General features: G+C 33.3%; 1 protein-coding gene across 1 annotated transcript in view; it reads right to left on the reverse strand.

Annotated features, from left to right (window-relative positions):
* Positions 1 to 2,421: 2,421 nt before the first annotated feature.
* The window catches only part of LOC110110010 (protein farnesyltransferase subunit beta), a 31,312-nt gene continuing 7,831 nt past the window's right edge, over positions 2,422 to 25,902 (reverse strand). Inside the window, exons 3-8 of the mRNA XM_020841287.2 lie at positions 25,363 to 25,419; positions 25,164 to 25,236; positions 17,628 to 17,714; positions 17,364 to 17,547; positions 4,227 to 4,327; positions 2,422 to 2,842 (exon numbers count right to left, since the gene is read on the reverse strand). Of these exons, the coding sequence (XP_020696946.2) occupies positions 2,603 to 2,842; positions 4,227 to 4,327; positions 17,364 to 17,547; positions 17,628 to 17,714; positions 25,164 to 25,236; positions 25,363 to 25,419 (742 nt within the window). The 3' untranslated portion in view covers positions 2,422 to 2,602. The remainder of the gene's footprint in view (positions 2,843 to 4,226; positions 4,328 to 17,363; positions 17,548 to 17,627; positions 17,715 to 25,163; positions 25,237 to 25,362; positions 25,420 to 25,902) is intronic.

Here is a 25,902-nt window from a genome sequence, read left to right on the forward strand (position 1 = left end):
ATCCTCAATATATCATCAATTGTGAATTTTTTAACTTATCTTGGCAATCCCAGTTGGCTATAATTTTTTTTTTCTTATGTTCCACCATCTCATTCAGATAATTGTTACTTTTTAATATGATTGGAAAGCCAAATTACTTTCATTCATTGGAAGGATTCAATATCTTAGATTCACTTGTTGGAATTCTATTGCCTATAGGATTCATGGGGTTATAATTCCAAAATCTTGCTATAGTTTTTTTGATGAGGTATGTACCAGATTTTTGTTCCATGGAAATATTAATGCTAAAAAGCTTTAATTCTTTTCTTGGGAAAACACATGTTTGCCTAGGAGGATAGGTTGTCTAGGCTTTCTTTCCCTGGACTCTATATCATACATACAATTGCTCTCTAATTTGCATGTTGTAAATAATAGAGATAGTATGCTGGCTGTTTGTTGTAAAGCCAAATATGGGTCACCATGGAAAAATTTAAGTGGTATTTGCTCAAAAATTTGAGAACAAAATATGAGGGTGACTGTTTCTGCAAATTATTATTATTTTTTTTTCATTTCTCCAAAGAGTCATATTTCTCTTTATTGGGATCATTGGTGAAATGAGGTTTCTTTGGGGGATTTGTTGTATAATTCTAATATTATCCAACGTTTCTCTCCCCATGCTAATGCCCATAATTTACCCACCAAAAAAAGCCCATAATTTTCCCACAAAAAAAAAAAAAAAGAAAAGAAAAAAAAAGGAGCAGAATTACAACTCAGTACTAGAGAGAGCAGAATGATCCCCCTACAATTACCAGCAACATCTATTCGCCATTTATTGCAATTTAGATGTTGAGATTTTAGACGTTAGAGATTAATATTGTACCACTCCTTTAAAATAAAGAAATATATATACATAAACTACTACATTCATTAATTTATTTATATCTTATATCACTTTAGGCCTTCCCATGACCCTATTAAGAGAATAGCTGCATTAAATGCAACCAATATTAAGGTAAAAAAAGATCTAAAAAAACTTAATTAAAAATATTAAAATGAAATTTAATTATTAGATTTAAATGAGAATTTCATTTTAATAAGATATAATGCATCAGCAACAACAAGCCTTTATTCCACTATGTAGGGTCTACTACATGAATCTTTTTCTCCATTGTACCATATTAAAAGTTAAACTATCATTTGAAACTACTAAAGAAATGTCATTTCTTATATTTTCTAATCAAGACTTTTTAGGTCTACCACAATCCCTCTTAACATAACTCCAATCTAATACATCTTTCCAAAAGGGGTCATCGAAATGAGCAATTATTACGTCCGGTCAAATCCAAACGTATTTGAATGTATACCGAACAATACCGAGTTTCAGGTGACGTGACGCGTGGTTATTGGCCTATGAACACGTTCGATGACCGGACGTAATAATTGCTCCATCGAAAGACCGCCGCATATACATCATTTAGTGAGATAAATACTTGTTGCAATAGTGTTCATATCATTTTAATATTCATCTCTCTCTCTCTCTCTCTCTCTCTCTCTCTCTCTCTCTCTCTCTCTCTCTCTCTCGAACAATTATTACGTCCTCTGACCGGACGTAGAGCTACGTTCGGCCGCCAATAACATGTCGCCACGTGCTCTTACTCTAAACCGCGCGGCCCGACGACTTGACCCGGAGCGGAACCCGGGAATGCTATATTCGCGATTTTCTCAGTATTGCTTGGTATTTGCTAGGTATTGCTTTGCAAAAATGAGAAATACCGCTCTGTGAAGACCAATACCATGCAAATACCGAGTTGTACCGAGTTTTTTTATAACTCGGTACAACTCAAGATTTGCTCAGTATTGCTAGGTATTTGCTCGGTATTGCTAGAAAAAACTAGGTACAACTCGGTACAACTCAGTATTTGATTGGTATTTCTAGGTATTTGTTCTGTATTGCTAGGGATTTGCTCGGTATTGCTAGGTATTTGCTCGATATTGCTAGAAAAAACTAGGTACAACTTGGTATTTGCTCGGTATTTGAAATATATCCAAAAGGTGATGGGATGTTGTTCGGTTCGTCAAGGATTTAAAAAAACGCACGTGCGAGAACCCAAAAAATAGCGGGTCGGGTCGGTGACTTTTCTTCATGCTACGTGGCGCTAAAATATTGGTGGCCGAACGTAGAGGAGTGTACGTTCACCGGACCGAATAAAAGTTCCTCTCTCTCTCTCTCACTAAAGCAAAATGAGTGCTAAAATTTGAAAACTATCATGCTGAGGGTCTAATGCTTAAGAAGGCTTCTCATGCATGATTCTTCTAGGGAAATTATTGAGGGTCTGATACCTCAAAAGGTGAAATTTTGGTAACTGCAATATTCATTGTTCCTTGAGCATCAGCAATGATACCACCAATGCAGCAAATCTGTAAACTTAAGCAAGAACAGAATTACCAAATTTAATATATATGCATATCCAAGAGACCATTAGAGATTCAATTGAAAAGCTATGTTATACTTATAAAATATATTTTTAACACAAACACTGCGTCTGTTGAGATTATATCTAAGATGGACAACTCTGCAGCCAGTAAAGGACAATGACATACACGCAAACGAGAGGAATGCTATCTAACTCATAACAGAGAAGAATTCATGAGCTTTGTAGTACTTATCCAGCACTAAATTGTAAAGAGGATGAACGGGCTCTAACAAGTTGGAATACAGACCGAGGACTGCATTGGGTGGCGGCGGTGAATCGGCGCTCTTTGAAAAGCTATACTGACTCACTGAGAGACCACTGAGACAGTAACATGAGTGGTAGTGATCCCTTGCTTTCCCTGGTTTGTCTTTGAATCCTCCTTCCAGAACCTGCATAATCCACTAATAGTTAATTATTCAGAAAGCATCGGAAATCCTTATTTTTTTTTAGAATGTTAAAATCATCAAAGTCAATCGCATTTTCACATTCTTCATTAAAAATGATAAATAAAATAAAAGCATCAGAAGTCAAACAATGATGCCAAAATTTTCTTCTAGCAAATTTATGTTTAATTTACTGTACTTCACCTTTGGTTAAGCATCCTCTAATACGAGCTGTCGCCTTCATGGATTACGGAATAAATCCATCTTTTTTATAAGAAAAGCGTGAAGAAATCATGAAAAAATAAAAGGAGCACATGTACAGCCATTATTTAGCCCAACATCTTAACACCAATATTCAAGGTTTGCAAAAATAGAATGAATGCTGAAGATCCAACTCCATGTTCTTTCCCTACTGTAATCCGACCTTTATTTTCCTCAAGATAGCCGCACCAGTTCTTCGACTTTAAAGTCATTTCCAACCAGCCAGCATGCAAGAATTCGTGATATACAGAGAGTGGATTGTGTGAAAAGAAAAAATCTTGCAAAATTCATAATTATCCATCTCACATTCATAAATGCCTGGAAGAAGACAGACTAGTAAAAATAGAGGATATCTAACTGGATTTTGTATTTCTATCCTTATTAATGTAGGGATTATTAAATAGATTGAAATTAATACAAAATTTAGTAGCTGGACTTCCTAGAGTATCGAGACTACCAAAACAAAAATTTCAAGAGGCAGTCAATAACAAGAGCAGGTTCATAAAACGTAGCCATTGAAGTTCTGTGCATATATGCGGACAAATTTATCGTGGAAAAACAACCAAAAAAAAATAGCGTGTAGTACAGGAAAAGCTCTCATATATATGTTTTATTGCAATTCATGAATAAATAGGTTCGCATGTACATTACTACACGTGACTGTATCAAACATTAAACCATAATATGAGGATCAAGATAACAAGCCTTTTCAGCGATGAACGGTCTTACAACTATATTGAAATGAAAATCCTACTAGCATTAACCGTAAGAATTCGCACCAATTTGAAATCAAACTTGTGTCGATCATACAGCCCAAAACCTGTATCGATACCTTCAACATAGACAGGCATCTAACAGACAACTTTAAGTGAATTCTACTACAATTACATCAATTTTATCTTCATCTTACGACCGTTCAAAGCAATTGCCACATATATGGATGAACTATAATCATCTAACCATATTAGAGGAAGAATTCCAATGCAAGGTACAAGCAAGAAAATGTCAATAAAATCACCATTTTGGCACATATGAATTACGACTAAGAAGTCTGTTCAGTGGACCAATAAGACGATAGATAAACTTCCCTGGTTTGAGGGGAAAAGCATTATACACCATAGTCAATCACCTGGGAGCAAAGGAGTATATATTGCTGAAGAGCAATGCTGTGGAAGAGAGGCCCCCCATTTGTAGTCCTAATGAAGTCTAAACCAGTAGCAGATCCTTTTCCTGTTCCGGAAGGGAGACAACCATATTAGCTTGTTCATGTTTTCTTGACACAAGATGCTATATTAACTAGTATGGAACTTCACCAACAAATGAAATCTGCAGCTTTGAAAATTATTAAGACCAGGTATTTGTAGGGATTGTGTTATCGATAAAAACAGCAGTTTTGGAGAAAAGAAAAGTTAGGATGATATATATGCATATCAGAAGAAATACAAGCACAAAAGAGAATTCTCTCCCTGCATTAATGGATACATGCCAGGTTAAGATAATAGAACTTCCTCAGCCAGTTAGGACTTAACTCAATTGACCTCCAATCCTATTCTACAATCAATTCGATCGAAATCAACCGAAACAATATATAGCAAACACGTCGTACAAGTTCAACTCAAAACTACGCTTCTCGAAATAAACTGTGCTAATGTGTCCTAAACATCATAAATAGCAAGAAATCACATTCATATTACATGTGTTGTAAATTTAGTAACATGAGCAAGATAATGAAATCTGGCGTGTGAACGAGAAAATTGTGAGTAAAAACCACACATATACAACTAAGGAAAAAAAAAACTATTCTGCTATTATAAATTAAAGGGAAATTTACATACATACCACTTTATACCATTATATTTACATATCTAACACCTAAAACTTTAATATTACATACATACCATCTTATATTATTTTAATATCAAATATACCACTCATATTTCTTTCCTACTACTCATATATTTCATTTCTACCACTCATATTTGAAATGAAAATGAACTATGAGTGGTATTTATGTAACATTAAAGTTTTAGGTGTTAAATATGTAAATAAAATAATATAGGGTGGTATGTATGTAAATGTCCCAAAAAAATAAATAAATAAAACTAGATTGCCATTATATTTAATAATATTAATTAAATATACATGGTAATTCAATTAGATTTAAGGAAATCTTAAATAAATTAAAATTACCACTACAATTATAATAGCATATTAATTTTCTTAATTTATTAAGACTCATATATGAGTAGTAAGGATTTAGTTCAAGTGAAGTCTATGAATGATTAAGATCAAAAAGTACTTTTCTTATAAAATGATTTTCAACAAAGGTGGATGAGATATTTTGCTAAACTTTTTAATGAAGAATGTGAAAAAAAGATTGACTGTAGTGACCTTAGCACCCTAAATGAAAATAAAGATTTATATTCTTATCAGCGTATTAGTACAACGGAAGTTAGAGAGGTTTTAAAGAAAATGAAGTGTGGAAAAGCTGTTGGACCTGATGATATTCCAATAGAAGTGTGGAAATGCTTAAGAGATGAAGAAATTTTTTGGCTTACTAAACTTTTTAATACTATTTTAAAGACTAAAAAATGTCAGATGAGTGAAAAATGAGTGTGTTAATTCATATTTTTAAGAAAAAAGGCGACGCACAAGATTATGTTAATTATAGAGGAATTAAGTTAATGTGTCATACTTTAAAACTATGGGAGCGAGTTATAGAGCATAGGTTGCGGCGTGAAACTAATGTTTCGCAAAATCAATTTGGATTCATGCGGGTAGGTCAACTATGGAAGCCATACATTTATTAAGAGGTTTGATGGAGAAATATAGAGAAAATAAAAAGGATCTACATATAATATTTATTGATTTAGAAAAAGCATATGATAAAGTTCCAAGAGAAGTGCTATGGAGAGTTTTTGAAAAGAAAGGAGTTAATAACGCTTATATTCAAATCATTAAAGATATGTATGCATGAGCTATTACTTTTGTTCAAACACAAGGTGGTTTGACCAAATGTTTCCCTATTTCGGTTGGGTTACATCAAGGATCAACCTTAAGCCCATATTTTTCTGTTTTAGTCATGGATGTTCTCACTAGACATTTGCAAGAGGATGTACCTTGGTGTATGTTTTTTGATGATGATATTCTTCTTGTTGATAAGACTAGAGAGGAACTTAAAGGTAAACTTGAATTATGGAGGTCAACCTTATAGTCTAAAGGTTTTCGCTTGAGTAGATCTTAAACGAAATATATAGAGTGTAATTTTAGTAGTAATAGACCTAGTGAGGGGATTGTGACTTTGGGCGATCAAGTCATTAATAAGAGTACACGTTTTAGATATATTGGATCTATTGTTCAGAGTCATGGTGAAATAAATGGGGATATTATCAGCAGAATTCAAGTTGGATGGTTGAAGTGGAGGAATGCATCGGGCTTGTTGTGTGATAACAAAGTATCCCTCAAACTTAAAGGGAAAATTCTATAAGATGGCGGTGAGGCCTGCAATCCTTTATGGTGCCGAATGTTGGCCATTAAAAGAGAAGCATAATACTAAGTTAAGTGTGGCAGAGATGAAGATGCTCAGGTGGATGAGAGGCTTTACCCTTAGAGATAGGATACGAAATGAGCATATATGTGAAAAGGTTGGAGTAGCTCCAATAGAAGATAAGATTAGAGAGTCGCCTTAGATGGTTTGGTCAAATAAAATGACGGCCTTCCGATGACACGATTAGGAAAGTAGGTGTGTTAGATTTGACTTATGTTAAGAAAGGTAGAGACAGACCTAAAAAGATTTGGTTAGAAAATATTAGAAATGATTTTTCTCTATTAGATTTAAACAAAAATTTGACTTTTAATAGGACACAATGGAGAAAAAGAATTCAAGCAGCCAACCCCACGTAGTGGGATAAAGGATTGATGTTGTTGTTGTTATTAAGACTCATATATGTAATTAATAAGAAATAAATCATCTCAACCCTTCCTATTAAAATCCCCTAAATTGCAGTCATTAGTGTAGCACCAAAAAGAGTCTCATCCATCAAATATATTGAGATCCCATTGTCCATTAAAATTTAATTTATATATATATATTCTACATTCACGACACATCTACCTATTGGTCCCTCTCACCATTCACATTGAATACATGCTCCAAAGTCCACCCAGTATTCAACTCTTGCCTCAAACAACTCCAGCTTCTGACGAGAAGCATTGGACAGGTTCAGCTGGTATGCAATTCTGTTTTGAAAATCCAAGCGGGCCCTCTTCTTCCCAAAGGAAGATAGAAAATGCCCGAGCTTTTCCTTGACTTCTGAAGGCGTTGGAGAAGTGTTCCCCGCGGACCCAGCGCCAGTTGGATGGGGCCCGCCCTTAGAGGCTACTTGGGTGAAGACATAGCAATCTTCAATTGGATGGCTCAAGTTCCACCACTTCTCCCTCTTATTTTTCAAAACTCGACTAGAAATCTAAACCAAGCCTTCTCATCATTTGAAAACGGTTAATCCATATAAGTTTCAAAACATCGACGATCTGAAAAATATTTTGCTTACTCCCTTTACACGAGACTAATAGATCAGGGAATTTATTATACAAATTTGAGTGCTGCCAAGATGAAAATTTTTATTGGCTTGTGAAATGTATCAAATATAAGGAAATATTTCCAAAAGGATGCCTAAATACTATCTTCCAATAATTTAAAAATAATTTGTAGATTAGGAGTTCATACAATGAATCATAAGTGGTGAACTCAAAACATTCAAAGAATATGATGTCAAAAAAATCCATAGGTATCATAGAGAAGTGCAAATTATACAAAGGCCTAGGATTTATTTTACAAAAATATATTTGACGAGATACTTGTTATATAATAATAGAAGAAGAAATTGAGTTCGAAAACAATGAAGAAGATGATCATTATGAGGTCAATCTCTTAGATGATAAAGACGTAGAAACCAAACCTACATCTAAAGAAGTTGAATATAATGGGAATGCTGCCACGATAGATGAATTGATAGAAATTGATTTGAGAATCGAGAAAAATCCTTGTCTAACCTTCATCAATTCTCTCCTATTTGATGTTAAAATCGAAGAAATATAAGCATTACTTTGTGAATTCAGAAATTGTTTTGCTTAGACATATGCTAAGAAGTTTATCTTATCCATTGATGGACAATTCAAAGATTATATATTAACCTAGTTGCTACATCTATGACATAAGCCTAAGCCAAATGAGAATTAAAATTTAAGAGTAGGCAACAACATATATAAAAAAAATACTCATTGAAGTGGGCTTTATTCTTTGAAGTGGGCTTTATTAGAGAATAGAAACCAAACTGTGTCAGGAAAAATGAAAAAAAAAGATCAAATTCATATTTGCATTGACTTTTGGGTTATTAGTAAAGCGTGTTAAAAAATTACTTTCTAATTCATGTATTAAAATTGCTAGCCAATAACATCTCTAACTATGATATGTTCTCTTTTATGGATAGATCATTAAGCTATAATAAAATCAATATAGCCCGTGAAATAAAAGTTCGGCCCATGGTTTAAAATTGCGCAATATGAGGCTCGCCTTGAGGCCTGCCTTTGCGCAATTCATATCTTATGTTTAATATCAATATGGAAATTGGAATTATATGTTAATGAAAAGAATACTGGGATTTGGGAAAGATAGAATTTTGAGTTGAACTATATTTCATGTTGTCTTATTATTGAGATATTTTGATCTCACTTCATATCTTATGCTTTTTTATGTTTTATATTATTCACACATTAGTATATAAAAAATTTATTGTTTTATGTTTACGCAATCTTTTGATTTTGAGGCTTACGCCTCGCCTCACGAATGTAAAACGCCTCAATACCCGAATACGCAATTTTAAACATTGGTTCGGCCTATAATTTGAAATTACATGTATTTCGAAAAATTGGTAAACAAACGTCCTCATAGATTTTCTTGCTACATATCATATTACTATAGATTCGCCCCTCAATGATGATTTATCAAATGAGCAAATTATGCTAATTGATGAAAATAAAAAGTTATGATTTGTTCATTGTATTTTGAAGGAGCAACATTAGTCAAATCTGCCTAACCTCAAACCTTCCAAAGGCCTAGTATTAGTCTCATCTTCATAATGCTCAAGAGAGATATTATGAGATTTTAAATCAACTTGATTGAACCTCGAACAAATGATGAAGTCAAAGAAGGCCTCAATCCCCATTTCAATAAGAATCCAAAATCTTATATCTTCGGTGATTTTTATTTGTCATAAATCAAGTATTAAGCATCTATAAATTAACTAACTTGAGCTAGCTCATTATCATAAGTAGGTTCTTTAGCTTATATAGAAAATCCATAATGCCACCCTAACTTGAGACTCGCGCGCTCAGAATAGCAAATTTGATTTCCTAGCCAAATTGGCGAAAAAGATAGCAAGCATGAATCATAAATAGGTGTTGAATGGAGTCTACGCTCATCAGGTTTTAGAATCTACAATTCTATATGCCCCTTAGCAAGAAGTGCCATTAACATCAAGTTAACCAAACACAATTTTAATTTTTCATCACCCCACTTCACAAACGTTTTCTCAAAATTAGCAAAACAAACCTGACTACTCAAGAAGAACACAAGTTTGAGGGAACTCTAGAATTAAAATATGATATTTTCACAGTAGAAGATCAAAACGATTGGAAACAACTTCTCATCGACTATTTCAAAGAAGGAAATTAATAATAAATAAATTGTTAGCTACATAAAATTGAAAAAAGCAGTTCCATGATATGCATATTCCAATGATACCCTTTATTGTAAATCCTCTAGCCAAATGTGGCAATGATGTTTGAGGACCGAAGAAGCTGATAAGATCATAAATAGAATTCATGAGGGCCTTAAGGCACACACCAATCAGATCCTAAAATAGTCATTAAAATCAAAAGAATGGAATACTACTAACTATTGATGGTGAAAGATTGCATTGGCATGCCAAAAATTTCCATGAGTGCCAAGTTCATTGTCACGACCCGGCCCGGTAAGCTTGCATGGGCGAGACGGGAACGGGAACAAAGGTCGGACGGTAGGTTAAATTATCTAATCTCTAAATCTATCTCCATAATAATATCCATAATAATTTGAAAGAGCCTCTAAAACATCAAATTTGAAAGCATACGAACATAAAACTCAAACAGATTCATAATTACCTTTCGTTAGGAGCTCATCTCCTACGATAAATATTGCCACCCCTTCTACTTATTTTTTATTAATTTAAGCTTACCTGAAAAATGTTAACAACTAACATTAAGTTGAAGCTCAATAACTAAAACACGATTCTAAATTACAGTAATCAAGGCAAAGTGAAAAATATGCTAAATGCCAATTTCATATGAACATAACATAAAAATGATTTCATACTAATATAACATTAAACATATCATATCATAAAGCCGTATTTTTCATTTCATTTCCATATTCATTTAAATATACTTAGCTTTCTCATTTAATATATATTACAACCGTCACAGGAGCCACCGTCAAGTACCATAAAGGTACTCCTTTACCATTTCTTTTTCCATATCCTTTACCATATTAACGTGCACGAGTACAGCATCCCCAGCTAGTACCATAAAGGGGTGAGCTCCATCTATTCAGCATGCACACACAAGCATTCAATATAACATTCATATCATCTCATATCATTTCATTTTATCTTATTTCTATAATACATAAACTTTGCTTAATAATGTCACAAGATGTATCATATAAATTTCATGATCAACATTGGACAAGAGTGAATATTTTCTAAAATTGCTTGATCTATTAATCATATAACTAGAGAAACAAAATTCATTATTGTAAATAAAGAAACATGCATACTTACCGAAATTAGGAATTCGATTTCTCTTGCTAATCCTTCTTCATTCGAGGCCACCACATTTATTACCTATAAGAATCAATTTCTCATTTTAAAATCTACAAAATAAATTTAAAACAAAATTCTCCTTCTTTCTCTTTCTAAACTACCCTAGGTTCTATCTCTCCCTCTCTCTCTTTATAAAAGATCACATAAGGCAATTATAGATTCTAAAAATTTATATTTTTATATAATTACCTATTTCAACCAAATTAACCTCTTTACCCTACTCCTAATTTAATTTAAATGATTTCCCTTTTCGGATTTATATTAAATTAAAATTATAAAAATGATATTTTATATAAAAACCCTAATTTACACCCTTAGAAATCCTCTTAGGACTATTAGGAACCATAGTTATAAAAGCACTTTCAAAATTTTAAATATTAAGGAAAAACCTTAATTTTAGAAACACTAAAAATCTTTGGAGAAAAACACATTCTAATGTATAAAATCATTTCCTAGATCTTCCCTCTTAAGTCCTTAAAGAAAAATTAGGTTTTCAACAAACCCTAGAAAATTTCTCTTTCAAAATTCTAAGGGAAAAAATGAATATTTTCAAGTTTAGAAACACACCTTAGACTTCTCTTGACTTCCTTTTCGATTCCCCCAAAATTCCTCGTTGGAAAAAGTCGCCGGAGCCGCCCCCGAAGCTTTTCGTGCGTCCGCCCTTTCCCTTCGGTCGCACGTTCTTCTTAGTTCCGCCTCTTCACGGTCGGCCGAACAAGTGAGGGACTGAATATTTCGGTCCCTTAAATGCTTTGGTAGAATAGGGTTTTCCAAAATACCAATTTTGCCCTCACTTAAGTTATCCATGCTTGAATAAATACTATGGATATAATAGTTATTATGAGGTTTCTATAAATTTTAATTCCTAAATTAAGCAAAATTAAATATAAGTTTAATAAATCAAATTGCTCATAATTTTGCATAGAATTTTTTAAAATTATTTCCATCGAAATCCGACAACCTTTGAAAAGCGTGCAAGGTCTAAAACAGCATTTTTCGGGTTTTACAACATTTCTCAATTTGGTTTCCATGCATGGTATTTCTTCAAAATTTGAATGTTGATCAGTGGCATGGGTCTTTGACAATTTAAATTAATTAGCTAATAAGCTTGGTATACCTTTTTATGACGAACGGACATTCCTAATTAGGCCCAAATTTATCACTAATTTTTTTTATGAGAGATGATTGTCTTGACGAGCACTAAGTCCAACTCAAAATTTATGATGACGTACTAAGCTATCAAAAGATCTTGATATCCTTGCTTGATAAATTTCAAGATTTTACTAAGCTTAGAGTCTGATTTAATCAATTGCGTCGAGTTCTTCAATTCACAAACCAGTGTTCTTCTCTTGAGGGAGATATTATTGTACAGCTGCTCAAACTTACAGAAATTCAATATTAAGTGGTAGTACCGCTTCAGCTCCAAACACCGTATAAGGAGTAACTTTTATTGGTGTAATGCAGGTAGTTTGATACACCCATAATATTTCTATATTTTTGGCATGTCATTCTCTTTTATTCCTGGTGAGAATCATCTTTAATAGATTTATTAATATTTTGTTGATAGCTTCCATTAAGCAATTTTCCCTTAGACTATAAATTGACAGATTTGTCTATTTTGGTGCTAGGCAGTTATCTTAAGATAATATGGTACAGTACATCAATTGATAACAGAATTGACAATTAGTTGAATGAAGTAGTTTCCACTCATTTGAAAAAGTAGTCAGTCGTTGCTAATATGAAGCAATGTTCAGCATTTGTTGGCGGATTTATTGGTTCAGTTATATCCGTATCCCAACATTCAAATGAATAGGATGTAAAGGATTTGGTGGTTGATATATAATATCATTATGAATGTGAAACCTGAAAAAATGATGTTTTAGACCTCACACGCTTTTCAAAGTGCCGCGACGAGTTTTAAGTGAAAAATTCAAGGTTGTCGGATTTCGATGAAAATAATTTTGAAAAATTCTGAACAATTTGATATATAAAACTTATATTTAATTTTGCTTAATTTAGGAATTAAAATTTATAGAAACCTCATAATACCTATTATACCCATAGTATTTATTTAAGCATGGATAACTTAAGTGAGGGCAAAATTGGTATTTTGAAAATCCCTATTCTACCAAAGCATTTAAGGGACCAAATTATATTCGGTCCCTCACTTGTTCGGCCAACCGTAAAGAGGAGGAACTGAGAAGAACACGCGACCGAAGGGATAGGGCAGACGCACGCAAAGCTTCGGGGGTGGCTCCGACAACTTTTTCCGGCGAGGAATTTTGGGGGAATTGAAGAGGAAGTCAAGAGAAGTCTAAGGTGTGTTTCTAAACTTGAAAATATTCATTTTTTCTCTTAGATTTTTGAAAGAGAAATTTTCTAGAGTTGGTCGAAAACCTAATTTTTCTTTAAGGACTTAAGAGGGAAGATCTAGGAAACAATTTTATACATTAGAATATGTTTTTCTTTAAAGTTTTTTAGGGTTTCTAAAATTAGGATTTTTCCCTAATGTTTAAAATTTTGAAAGTGCTTTTATAATTATGGTACCTAATAGTCCTAAGAGGATTTCTAAGGATGTAAATTAGGGTTTTTACTCAAAATACCGTTTTTATAATTTTAATTTAATATAAATCTAAAAATGGAAATCATTTAAATTAAACTAGGAGTAGGGTAAAGAGATTAATTTGGTTGAAATAGGTAATTATATAAAAATATAAATTTTTAGAATCTATAATTGCCTTATGTGATCTTTTAGAGAGAGATAGAGGGAGAGATAAAACCTAGGGTAGTTTAGAAAGAGAAAGAAGGAGAATTTTGTTTTAAATTTACTTTGTAGATTTTAAAATGAGAAATTGATTCTTTTTAGTAATAAACGTGGTGGCCTCGAATGAAGGAGGATTAGCAAGAGAAATCGAATTCCTAATTTTGGTAAGTATGCATGTTTCTTTATTTACAGTAATGAATTTTGTTTCTCTCTAGGTATATGATTAATAGATCAAGCATTTTTAGAAAATATTCACTCTTGTCCAATGTTGATCATGAAATTTATATGATATATCTTGTGACATTATTAAGCAAAGTTCATGTATTATATAAATAAAATGAAATGAAATGATATGAGATGATATGAATGTTATATTGAATGCTTGTGTGTGCATGCTGAAAAGATGGAGCTCACCCCCTTAAGGTACTAGCTAGGGACACTGTACTCGTGCACGTTAATATGATAAAAGATATGAAAAAGGAAATGGTAAAGGAGTACCTTTATGGTACTTGATGGTGGCTCCTGTGATAGTTGTAATATATACGAAATGAGAAAGCTAAGTATATTGATATGAATATGGAAATGAAATGAAAAATACAGCTTTATGATATGATATGTTTAATGTTATGTTAGTATGAAATCATTTTTATGTTATGTTCATATGAAATTGGCATTTAGCATATTTTTCACTGTCTTGATTACTGTAATTTAGAATCGTGTTTATTTACTGAACTTCGGCTTAATGTTAGTTGTTAACATTTTTCAGGTAAGCTTAAATTAATAAAAAATGAGTAAAAGTGGTGGCAGTGTTTATCGTCGGAGAGGAGCTCCTGAGAAAAGGTAATTATGAATCTGTTTGAGTTTTATGTTCGTATGTTTTCAAATTTGATATTTTAGAGGCTCTTTCAAATTATTATGGAGATAGATTTAGAGAGTTTAGATAATTTAACCTACCGTCCGACCTTTGTTCCCGTCTCGCGCATGCGAGCTCACTGGGCCGGGTCGTAACAAATATTATACCTAAAATCCCCCTTATAACAAAATACTCTCTTTATATATGCTAGCAGCATATTTGTTAGATTTTTTACCAACTCTATTGTACCACGATAATGCATTTCTTGATTATTATGAAAATCCCCCTACAATATAGCAATATGTCTATCTTGTACTAAGCACTAAATCAAGGATCATTTACCATTAAGCTAACACAAGGCTCGGGGGCTGAGTCACTAGCATTTATACTTCATAAAACTACTTAAAGCAAAAAGCATGAAATAGAAAGTGCATTGCTCATTGCAAGTCAACAAAGACAATTCAAGCAAATTCCTTCGACAAGTCTGTTTAAGCATAAAGCTAAGACGGAAGGGATCTCCAAACTCTACATTTATAAAAAAGAAATCACTATTATTTTGTCCATCCAACATAAAGCAATGGACCAATGACAGTCTCTATTAGCTTAACAAACTTTTGCAGCTGAGCCAAAAGGGTTGTGGGTTTGACATTTGATTCTCAGAGTTGAATAGACATCCCTACCGAAGCTCTAATCAACAAATCCCAACAATAATTCCTTATAGTATAAGACTATCCAGATGCATCAAATCGACTGTAAAAAGAAGAAATTTTCATAATTGGGTGTAATCAAACACAACCTTCAAATTTTCTATGAAAAAAAAGGAGAATGATAGATACAAGTTTCAGGTTTACACCAAAATGAAGAAAAAAAAAATCCAATGATATCTACCAGTGGTGTTGTAATATCAAGAATTGTCGGTAAGTACACAAGCACGTCATAAGCCCAGCATGCACTGGTTCCCTCACTTCAAATGTCTCCCGTTTGGGAGACAACGAAATGATCCATAAGGAATGACAAGTTTGTAGGAGATGCCCCAATATCTAAAGTATCTCCTCAATATCTAAAGTATGAGAGCAGGGGACACACACGTTTGGCAAACTTGCTTCAAAATATTCAAAAATAGTATATCCAACTCCAACTGAGATCTTGGGCTCAAATTACACTTCCTCAAGGTCATAAATTGTCATGTAGCTTGGCTTGCTGACCAATCTGTTGAAGCATGATGAGGCACCACATGACTAGTATGTCAACACCTATGAGCTTGAGAAGGTACTTCAATGTGATTGGGAGATCGCTCACAAGATTGCACTAGATAGGATTAGCCTCTCATATCACAACTTCAACATCATCTCCTTTGACTATCGCAGAATGAAAAAAAAAAAAAAAAAAAAAAAAAAAAAAAACATTAAGCAAGCAACAATAAAAATGAAGGTGGAAAACAAGGAGAAGGAAGATGATAATAATGTTACCTCTGTGATATCTACTTGTGAAATGCTATACCATTATTTTTGACCTCAAAGAACTTCTAACAACCGCACCTAGCACTTGTATTAACAGGCTCCTCGTCCCATGAAAGTTGGAAAGGACAACAGTAACCAGGTCAACTGAGTATAGCTAACTCATATAGAACTATCTAAAGGAGCAAAAAAAAAAAAAAAAATCAAGAAGGTGTGGCCATGTCGTGGCAGCATCAAGCCTCCATGAGGACTTCGGCCATCTGATTAACATCAGTCATACAATGAATAAGAGGCAATCCATCATATGCACTAGTCGTTTGATAATCTAAATTCCAATGATCTCTCTCTAAAATCACCGAGCGAGTAAACTGATAGCATAACCATCCAGCAAGCATGCTAATAAAGTACTATTCAAGTTACGATGATCGCCCCCTAGAGCGGCCTCTAGAGAGTAAAGGATATTTATATCGACTATCAATACAATTGGCAATGCCAATCCTGATCACACTGCCTAACCATATTTAGCTAGTGTACGAGATGAATAGGTTTGCCACCAAGTGAGAAGCAAATAAGAAGAGGCATACCCATTTCCACTCTTAAGATGGAAGTCGCCTATAAGAACTACATGAAAATAGAATAGCATCTCTCCAAGAAGAATGAAGGTATTCCAAACAGTTAAATACCCCATGAATATGAAAATAAATCCAAGCATAGATATAGTGCCATGATAATGCATCTCAAACATTAAAAGAGGCTGACTCTAAAAAAGCCTTAAAATTTTTATATATCCAGTTGAGAACCACATGTGCTAAGGAGATGCACTCACCATGAGAAATGAGGCTAGCAACTAGCAAATTACAAGAACAGATAGACCCCTCTCTAGCAGGAAGAACAAAAGTACATAGCCATATTGCCAAAAAGCCCGCCAAAAATAGATCCGCATTCAAAGAAGGAAGAGAGATGCATACCCAACCTTCATAAGCGGTTCTAAGAGTCCAGAAAATCCGTATGAGTCATGTCAAGCCTAAAAGGATCATGCAATAACACAATAGGCTGATGTAGGCTATTCTCTTACAATTGCAAAAGTGTTTGCATGAAAATTAACCTTTTTGGGTTTGACTTTAGGTTGAATAAATTACTTCATAATTCATTTTATTCACAAATTTGGTGCATGATGGAGCAAAAATCTACTGCTTTTACTGTACAGAAATTTACTTGACATGGCATATGCTTTTGCAGCAAACTAAATGATCCAAATAAAAAGTACAATTACCTGCATCTTTGTTTTCAAAATAATGAATTTGACGTTGACTTCCATCAGGCTTAGGTACAGTAAAAGCAGCCGAATCCACATTTCCTTCCATAGATAGCTGTTCTTGTTCTATACTCATTGGCAATGACTTAATTTGGTTTTCAGCAATAGAAAGCAATCTTTGAATTAGAAAAAGAGATCCGCCCTGTTAATGTTGATAATTAGTTCCAAAAATCAAATTTTAACTGTAAGCAAAGTCAGGCGATGGAATAGGAAGAGAATTACTTGCCAAAAAGAATAGCAGCCATCTACTAACTTATTTGTTCGTCCTTGAAAACCACATTCCAATCCTTGACGAAATGCAACCCAATCCTAAGAGGAATAGAAAATTAGTAAATGATGTTGAAATAGAAAATAAAGTAGAACTAATGCCATTGGATGTACCAACAATGGCAATTGCATGTAAGTAAAAACACAACATACCACTACAAAAAGTAAAAAAAATTGTCAGAGATGTTGTAAGCATGCGATGTATAGTGCAAAGTGCAAAGGATGTTTTCTACATTGAAGTGCTAAGCACAAACAAAGCACGTGATTCAATTCACTAAAGCCTGCATCAAGCAACTAATAGGCTCCCTAGACGTTAATGCTAAGAAGTCACTGACGGCACAAATATATTAAAAAATCTTTATGCACTATAACTGTTTTAGAAGATCAATGTGCATTAAATCAAATACTAATATGGCGTAATACTAAAAGAATCAAATAAGCACACTAAACTATAACTATTATGATAAAGGTGATTTGAACCATACCTTTAAGAATAATCAACCATTATAAATAATTGATATGAAATCCCTGCACACGTAGCAAACTACAGAAAAATGTGGTTCTTATTCCCGCAAAAAATATGTGAATATTTTTACTGTTTTGCTCGGAATAATTGGGTATCTTACTTATTTAGCCAAATAATATTTTTTTCCTACTTTGGTTGTATTTTGTGTATGACATTCCTTGATTTAGGCTTCTTTTTTATTTCTACTAAAATATAAATCTAGTCATTATGGGCTGGATGAAATAATTCATAGAAGATTATTACTTTCTTCCTTGTTTTCATGGTATCAGAATGAACTGATCCTGAACATTTTTTTCTGGCCAAAATGGCATGATTAGCGCAACAAGTATGAATTTTGTATAAATTTCTTCTGATTCATCCATGCCATCTACTTCCTATATGTTACCAACAGGTGCTGATTCTCATTCCATTCAAACAACCCAGCATAAATTAAATGGGAACTATCTCAATTAGCTAAAGCTGGTGATCCAAGCAAAGGAAGAATCGACAATTTTACTCAGACACCAATACAATATTGATGTAGACAAAGGGGGTCAACAGTTGTCCAAAATAAATCATATTTTGGCTTCCCTTGAGTCTAGTAGTTTATCATATTTGAGCTGAACTTTTAGTTCATTTATGAGCTGGACTTTAGTTCATTTATTGAACTAAGGGTTAGCTCATTATGACTTTAACATTTTAGTTCATTTATATCTTTAATTAAATTTTTTAGTGTTTTTATTAGTCTTTGGGTCCAATGGGACTTGAATCCCAAGTGTGTGTAGTGATCCTAGTATGACCCCTTGGTTTCCACCCAAGTTTTAAGTTTTTTTATGTTGCCTCTTGGATCTCATGCTGACTCCTTCTCCGTGGCCGTGCCGTGCTTCTTTGTCCGATCGGTTCCTTCGTTCCCGTGGTCGTGGCTCTTTGGTCCGTATGTGTTCCTTATCTCCCGTGGCTGTCTCCTTGTTCCGTGGTTTGGTCGTTAAACTGAGCAGGGGGGAGATTCCTATGCATTTTTAATGCTTAGTTTATGTGTAGAATTTATTATGTCCTTGTACCCCTTTCATACCATAAATATGAGGGGTTATGTTATTGTTTGAAATAGTTGAAGTTGAGAATGATATCTTATTTTTAGAAAAAAACTGTTAAACCTGCGGGTTGCCTTGGATATCCTCGGGGCGTTCTTTCCACCTCTTTCTCATCCCCTCCGAAAAATCCTCGGGCTCTTCCAACCTTTCTTCTCGGGCTTCTAATCTCTTTCGTCTCTCCGCAAGTGCCACTCCACCTGTATCCTTCTTCTCTAAGTGAAGCAACTTTAGGGTGTCGTCATTTTGTTTGCAAGAGTCGTTTGTACTGTTGTAAGTTTTCTTTTGTTTAGTTTAATAAGAGTTTGATCGTCTCTTTCCACGTCTTTAGTCATTTTCGTCCGTAGAAGTCCGTCGTGTCTTTTGTGATCGAGAAGTATAGGGTCCCCTGTATTTTTTGACCGCATCAAATATGGATTGAGAAGTTGACAATGCAACATAGATGGTTGAAACATTGATTGTGATGACATTATTGAATTCAATGGAACCTATCATCAATCAAGCTTACCTCTTCCACGAAAAATGCAAAAGAGATTTGGAATATAATGCACAAAATATATTCTTATTTTGAAAATATGGCATGGTTCTGAGAGATTCAAACAGCCTCCAAGAATGCCTTCTAAGGTATCATGACTGTAATCAAATACTTGCACTATATTAAGTGAATTATGGCAAGAGCTGAGAATGTACATGAAACAATTGGAGTAGTCCTAAGGATAGTTTGAAATATACCCAAATTATTGAAAAGGAACGTGTCTTTCACTTTATAGGTCAAATAAAGATTTAGACTAAGAGACCATTTAATAAGAATAAAGTATTTTCCCAACCTCTGAGAAGCATTTGTGGAGGTCTGAATGGAGATAAGTAAATTAAGGTGCGATGCGAGGTAGTCCAAAAGAGACAAACAATTAATGTACACATCCAAAATACCACCCTTCTTTCAAAAAGATTAGAGTTCAATGGATTAACGCAGCATCAACAAATTGATCAATCTTAGTGTGATCATTATCAAAAACTTTAATATATTAAAGAAAAATGTTGAAAAATACATTGGAAAATGGCATTATGATGATAGATTTATTTATGATAACTAGCGAGTTATCTTGCAAGAACCACATATTCCTTGCTCCGAACAAATCACACCTTCATGCACCCCAAGCTACAACAACTTCCTCTAGACTGCCTTGACCTCCAGCCCGTCATCGTTGCCACAGCCACCATCGATGTAGCTGCCATTGAGGATCACTTGAAAGCCACACACCACCATCCTCTCCTCTAAAAACTTTTGAGTATTAATCGTATCTTTATGTTGATGAAAAATATTTATGAAAAAATGTGATGACTAATATAAATGAAGATGCATATTGGAGGCATTAGACTCCACATGATAAGTTAAGGGAGAGACCTATTTGTTATGACGATAACTCTAATAAATACCCTTTAGTGACGACAATGCATATAATTTGTGAGTTGTTGCAAACTATTTCAGCTTTCCTTAGAAATTAAATGTGGATCAGTAGAAAAAAAAATAGAATTTGGAGTTAAACTTAGTGTTATATGATATTTTTATGCAATTATCAAATTTAATACTATTTTGCTATTGTAATATTTGAATTTCAATTTCAATTTTATTTCACATAATTTATCACTTAACACTTTACATCTTTCGCATTTTTTTGTTTCAAATGCATGTAATTTATTACTTCATAGTTTAAAAGAAATTTAATATGTCATCCTTTAACATATTATTCGGATATTATATAAAAAATCACTTATAACATTTATTTTCACTTTACACAATTTTTTTTTTTTATTTTGAGGCTTACGCCTCAAAACGTCTTGAGACTTATACCTTGCCACACAAATGAATAACGCTCAATACTGAATTGTGCAATTTTAAACCTTGATACATCTTTAGAAATGTAAGAATACATAGGTCTCCATCAACTATTGCTGGTAAAGGGTGTTTTTAGCTGACTAATTTGATTCTCTCATTGGTCCAATTTGTTCCAAATTTCAAGTAAAACTTTATGTCTAGCAGCAAATTGATCAACAATATAATTTAGTTGCTAAATTATTTTATTAATTCTATGATTTGTGCACAAGGATGAAGACTGATAATTATAGGATATATACTGCTTGCACTAAGTTCATGATACAGAAAAATATAAAGCATTAAATGACAACTCTGCCATTGTGACCAAGGCATCATGTTATGACACAAATTACTAGAATGTCCTAGATTTTTGGCAATGAAATATTTTTAAATATATAATAGAGTGGAAACATGAAGAAAAAGGATTAGGCTTTGTTCGCTCTAGAAATATACAATAATGTGCGAACCTCGCTCTCACAAGCTTAAGGTTCCTTATTTTCCTTAAGATAGATTGGATTTAACATTTAACCAGATTTACCCTGAGAGTAGTGTCAGGTTTTATTTAGATATGGGTTCTACTTCCTATGAGCGTAAAATCTCATAACTAATTACCCCTCCTCATGCATTAGATTGCACTCTCGATTAAGGATGAAATATATTTAGTTTATGCAACGAATGTGGAAATGTGAAACATTGTTTTAATGTTTTAATTTTAGTTATGGGGGATGAAGGAACACCCAATTAAGATCCCATGCATTTCGTTGCGCCGCGATGAAATTAAGCGAAATTTTAAAGTCGTCTAATTCGACGCAATTAATTTTATTAAATTATATGCAAAATTTTGATTGAAACGATATAAAGAACTTATACCTAATTTCGCACGAATTTAAAACAAAAAATTAGCGAAGTTAACTTAAGTAAAAAATTAAGCTTAAATGACCACATTGCCCTCATCACTCTTAAGAGAACTATTAGGACCAAGGGCACATGCGTAATTAACCATATAATTAATCTCTTAAACTCTGCTAATACCTAAGGTACCGAAATCATTCGGTCCCTTGCATTTTGTTCGACCACATGCGAGAAAGGAGGAACGACGGCGGGAGCATGGCGAATCCGGTGGCCGGCGGATTTTTCAGTGGCGATTTTGGGAGGAAATCAAAGGGAAAACATATAAGGAAGAGAAAGGGTAAGATCTAAACCTAGAAAATTTTCTTTTTCTCCAAGATTTCTAATGATTAAAATTTAGGGTTTTACTCAAAACTTCAAATGTTTTAAGGAAATTGACAGGGAATGATTGAAATGCAATTCTAACCATGAAAATGTATTTTTTTAAAAGAAAAATTTAGGTTTCCAAATTAGGGTTCTATAGAAACTTTATTTTATCTCAAGAAATGTGTTAGGAAAGATTTAAAAACACTTTATAATTATGAAATTTGAATTTTTCTCTAAGATTTTTAAGTTTCAAAAATTAGGTCTTTTCCTAATATTGAAATTTTTTTGAAAATTTATTAACAAAGGTTGATCCTTTAGGTCTTAGAAAGGTTCTATTTATGAGAAAATGAGATTTTTATAAAAAATATTATTTCTCTAATTTCTAAATTTCAATTAATCCGAAAAATAATTATGTTTAATTATAATATAGGTTAGGGGAAATGTTTTAAAATGTAAATGAAAGAAAAAAAGTGAAATTTAGGTTCCCAAAATTCTGATTTTAATCAAAACCGAATTTTCATGTTAAAATTTTATTAAATTACTTAGGTATAGAGTAATTAGGAAGGGAAATATTAAATAACAACCTCAAAAATGAGAAATGCATTTGTTTTAATTAAGGGTTTGTTTCCTTAGGTGTTACTGATAAGAAGGAGTTGGTTCGAGGAGGTTTGTAAAGTTAACTTGCTTAGTGGTAAGTGATAAATAACTCTATAAATTCATGTTCTTTCTCTTTTAAGATGCTAATTGTTTTAAGTTGCGTATGGCCTTAAATATGTTTATGTTGTATTATTCTTTTAAGATGTTAATTGTCTTAAGTTGCATATGGCCTTAAGGGTATTTATGTTAAATTACTCTATTAAGATGTTAATGGTATTGTGTTGCATATGACTTTAGTTTTCCATTAAGCAACATATGACTTTAAATTTTCTTAATGTATAACGTTGCATATTTAGAAAACTCTCTCATATGTAGTTTAATAAATGTTCACTTTTAGCATGAAAACTCATGATCAAATTCATTTATTGGATTGAATATATGCTTGGTTGATATGTTAAATTATATATGTTATGATATCGAAATAAGATGTCAGTTTGTGCATGTTGAGACGGAGTACCAATACGGTGCATTAGCACAATATGGCTCTTCGCTGAAAACTGGCTTTTGAGGGTTGAAAAGATACTGGAAGGAATGCAATGTCCTGACGAACGAAGGGTGACTTTAGCCACCTTTGCTCTAGATGGTGAGGCTGAGAGATGGTGGCGAGGACAATCTTTGGAGAAGTTTCGTGGTAGACCAGATTCCCAGATCTTATGGGAGGACTTTGTGAAAGTCTTCAGAGATTGGTTTGTGCCTCCTTCTGTGAGGAGTCAGATGCAGGAGAGATTCTTGAGGCTGGTGCAAGGGGAGCGGACAGTTATGCAGTATGAATCGGAGTTTACTACACTGTCCCTCTATGCCTCTCCGTTTATTACTACTACTGAGGATAAGTGCCAAAAGTTCTTAGCAGGGCTTCGAGATGCTATACGTCAGCCATTGCTTCCCTTTACCTTTGATGATTATGCTGTTTTGGTGGAAAAAGCAAGGAGATTGGAGATTGATTTCCAAGCTGTTCAGAAGAGGAGAGATTTTCAACAAAAGAGGAAGGGCTTTGAGAGGACCAGGAGCTTCCAGACTCATTCTGGAGGTTCTAGTGTAAAGAAAATCAGAACTGATTTTGGTGGAAGTTCTTCTAGTGCCAGAACTTGTGATATATATATTGCGAAGCAAAGTAAGGAAGTTTATGGCAATTAGAAGTTTATGTCATTTAAAATCATTCATTTCATAAAGGTTTTATATATAAATACAAGTCTATTTTAGCATGAATATTAATTTCTCTTCATTGCATATGAGTTTAGTAGATGTAATTGTTACTTGCTGAGCGTTAGCTCATTCCCTAGTTTTGGAATAATTTTCAGGAGATCCTGTTGTTAGATGATGGCTGAGCGACCATGGTTTACGTAGAGCCGTAGAGGACCGGAGGACAGGTTTCTTGTGTTTTTTTTTAGTTGTTGTGAAATGATTTCGTTGGTGGATGTTTACATGATAAATATTTTATCCACCTTTGTAAATCCTTTGATATATATATATGAAAAGTTTTGATATAATTGGAAGTTTTTAGTGGCGTTGATTATATATTGAATTGTTTTAGATTTATATGTTTTATACTTTAATGTCATTGAAGAGATATGTTTTAACATTTAAGTTCGACATCCGATCCTGCCTCGTCTATGCGAGCTCACAGAGCCTGGTCGTGACAAGATCCACCTTAAAACTTCGTAGAATGAGATGAATTTCCATGCAAATTTCATTTGGAAGTTTAAAGGAAAAGACTACCAAGAAAGCAAGATGAAGGGTAAACTCATGTAGGGTATCTGGCCCAACAAATATTCAGTAGGTTCCATAAAAATGAGATCGTTGAGTAACAAGCAAGTGGCAGAGAAATAGATTAGAGAATGTATGACAAAGATACCTACTAAGTCTCTTTCTATGACATATCTCCCCCTTTAATCTCTCTCATCATACTCGTCAAGTAACAATGTATCACCTTCATAATATTTTTTTGGTATCATATATAATCACATTCTCTTTTGTATCACAGCAAGAACTAAAATCAGTTTTGACTCCAGATAAAGAATAAAAAAATATGGCAAATATAATTCATACCTAGACCATAGAACAACCTCAACAAAAGCATTAGAGATGAAAATACCAACAAAAACTGAAATGAAATAAAGTTTTATATTAAATAATACAGAAGAATGTCTTACTATCAAACTGGTCAAATCCAATCTATGCACCTCGTTTATAAGAATCATTGTTGCTAGTCCACAAAATGTGTACCTGAAGATAGCATTAAAAATTTATAGTAGCAAAAGGCATTTGTGTCTATCATAACTACTAACTTTATTTGGTATTGCAATTGACAAATAGAAATGAAACATATGACTTCTCGTGAGTGAAACATACCCACCATGAGCTTCAGAACCAGGTTCTCCAGCAATACCACCTTCATATGTTTGACATCTATAAAAAAGACTGTTGATCTAAGTAAAAGTTAAGCATTATAAAGCTCTGAAATGACACTAACAACCAATAATGGAGAGCATAAGAACTAAGAATGAACGCCAATGCACCTTTGAAAAAGATTAAATCATTTAGTTCAATAATCACAAAACAATTTTCCATTAATAAAGTACCCCAAATATTCTCAAGGGGGTAAATAAAGTGAACCAAAAAGAGTGCTGTAATTATCTTTTTTGTAACGATGTGTTCCAGAAGGTAAAAAATTTGAAAGCGGCTCATATTTTAAGCTTTATCATGTGATGACTTGTTGATACTTTTTGTAAAGATTTGTTCCGGAGGAAAATTTTTGAAAGCGGCTAGTATTTTAAGCATTACCATGTGATAACTTGATTGCCAAATGAGTCTGACATGATGTTAAACATTGAAAAGAGTGCTACATTTCAAGCATAATCTATGGTTCCTTTTAAGTCGAAACAAAAGTTT

Source organism: Dendrobium catenatum, unplaced genomic scaffold (genome assembly GCF_001605985.2).
Source record: "Dendrobium catenatum unplaced genomic scaffold, ASM160598v2 fragScaff_scaffold_1155, whole genome shotgun sequence".
In the NCBI taxonomy this organism is placed as follows: Eukaryota; Viridiplantae; Streptophyta; class Magnoliopsida; order Asparagales; family Orchidaceae; genus Dendrobium; species Dendrobium catenatum.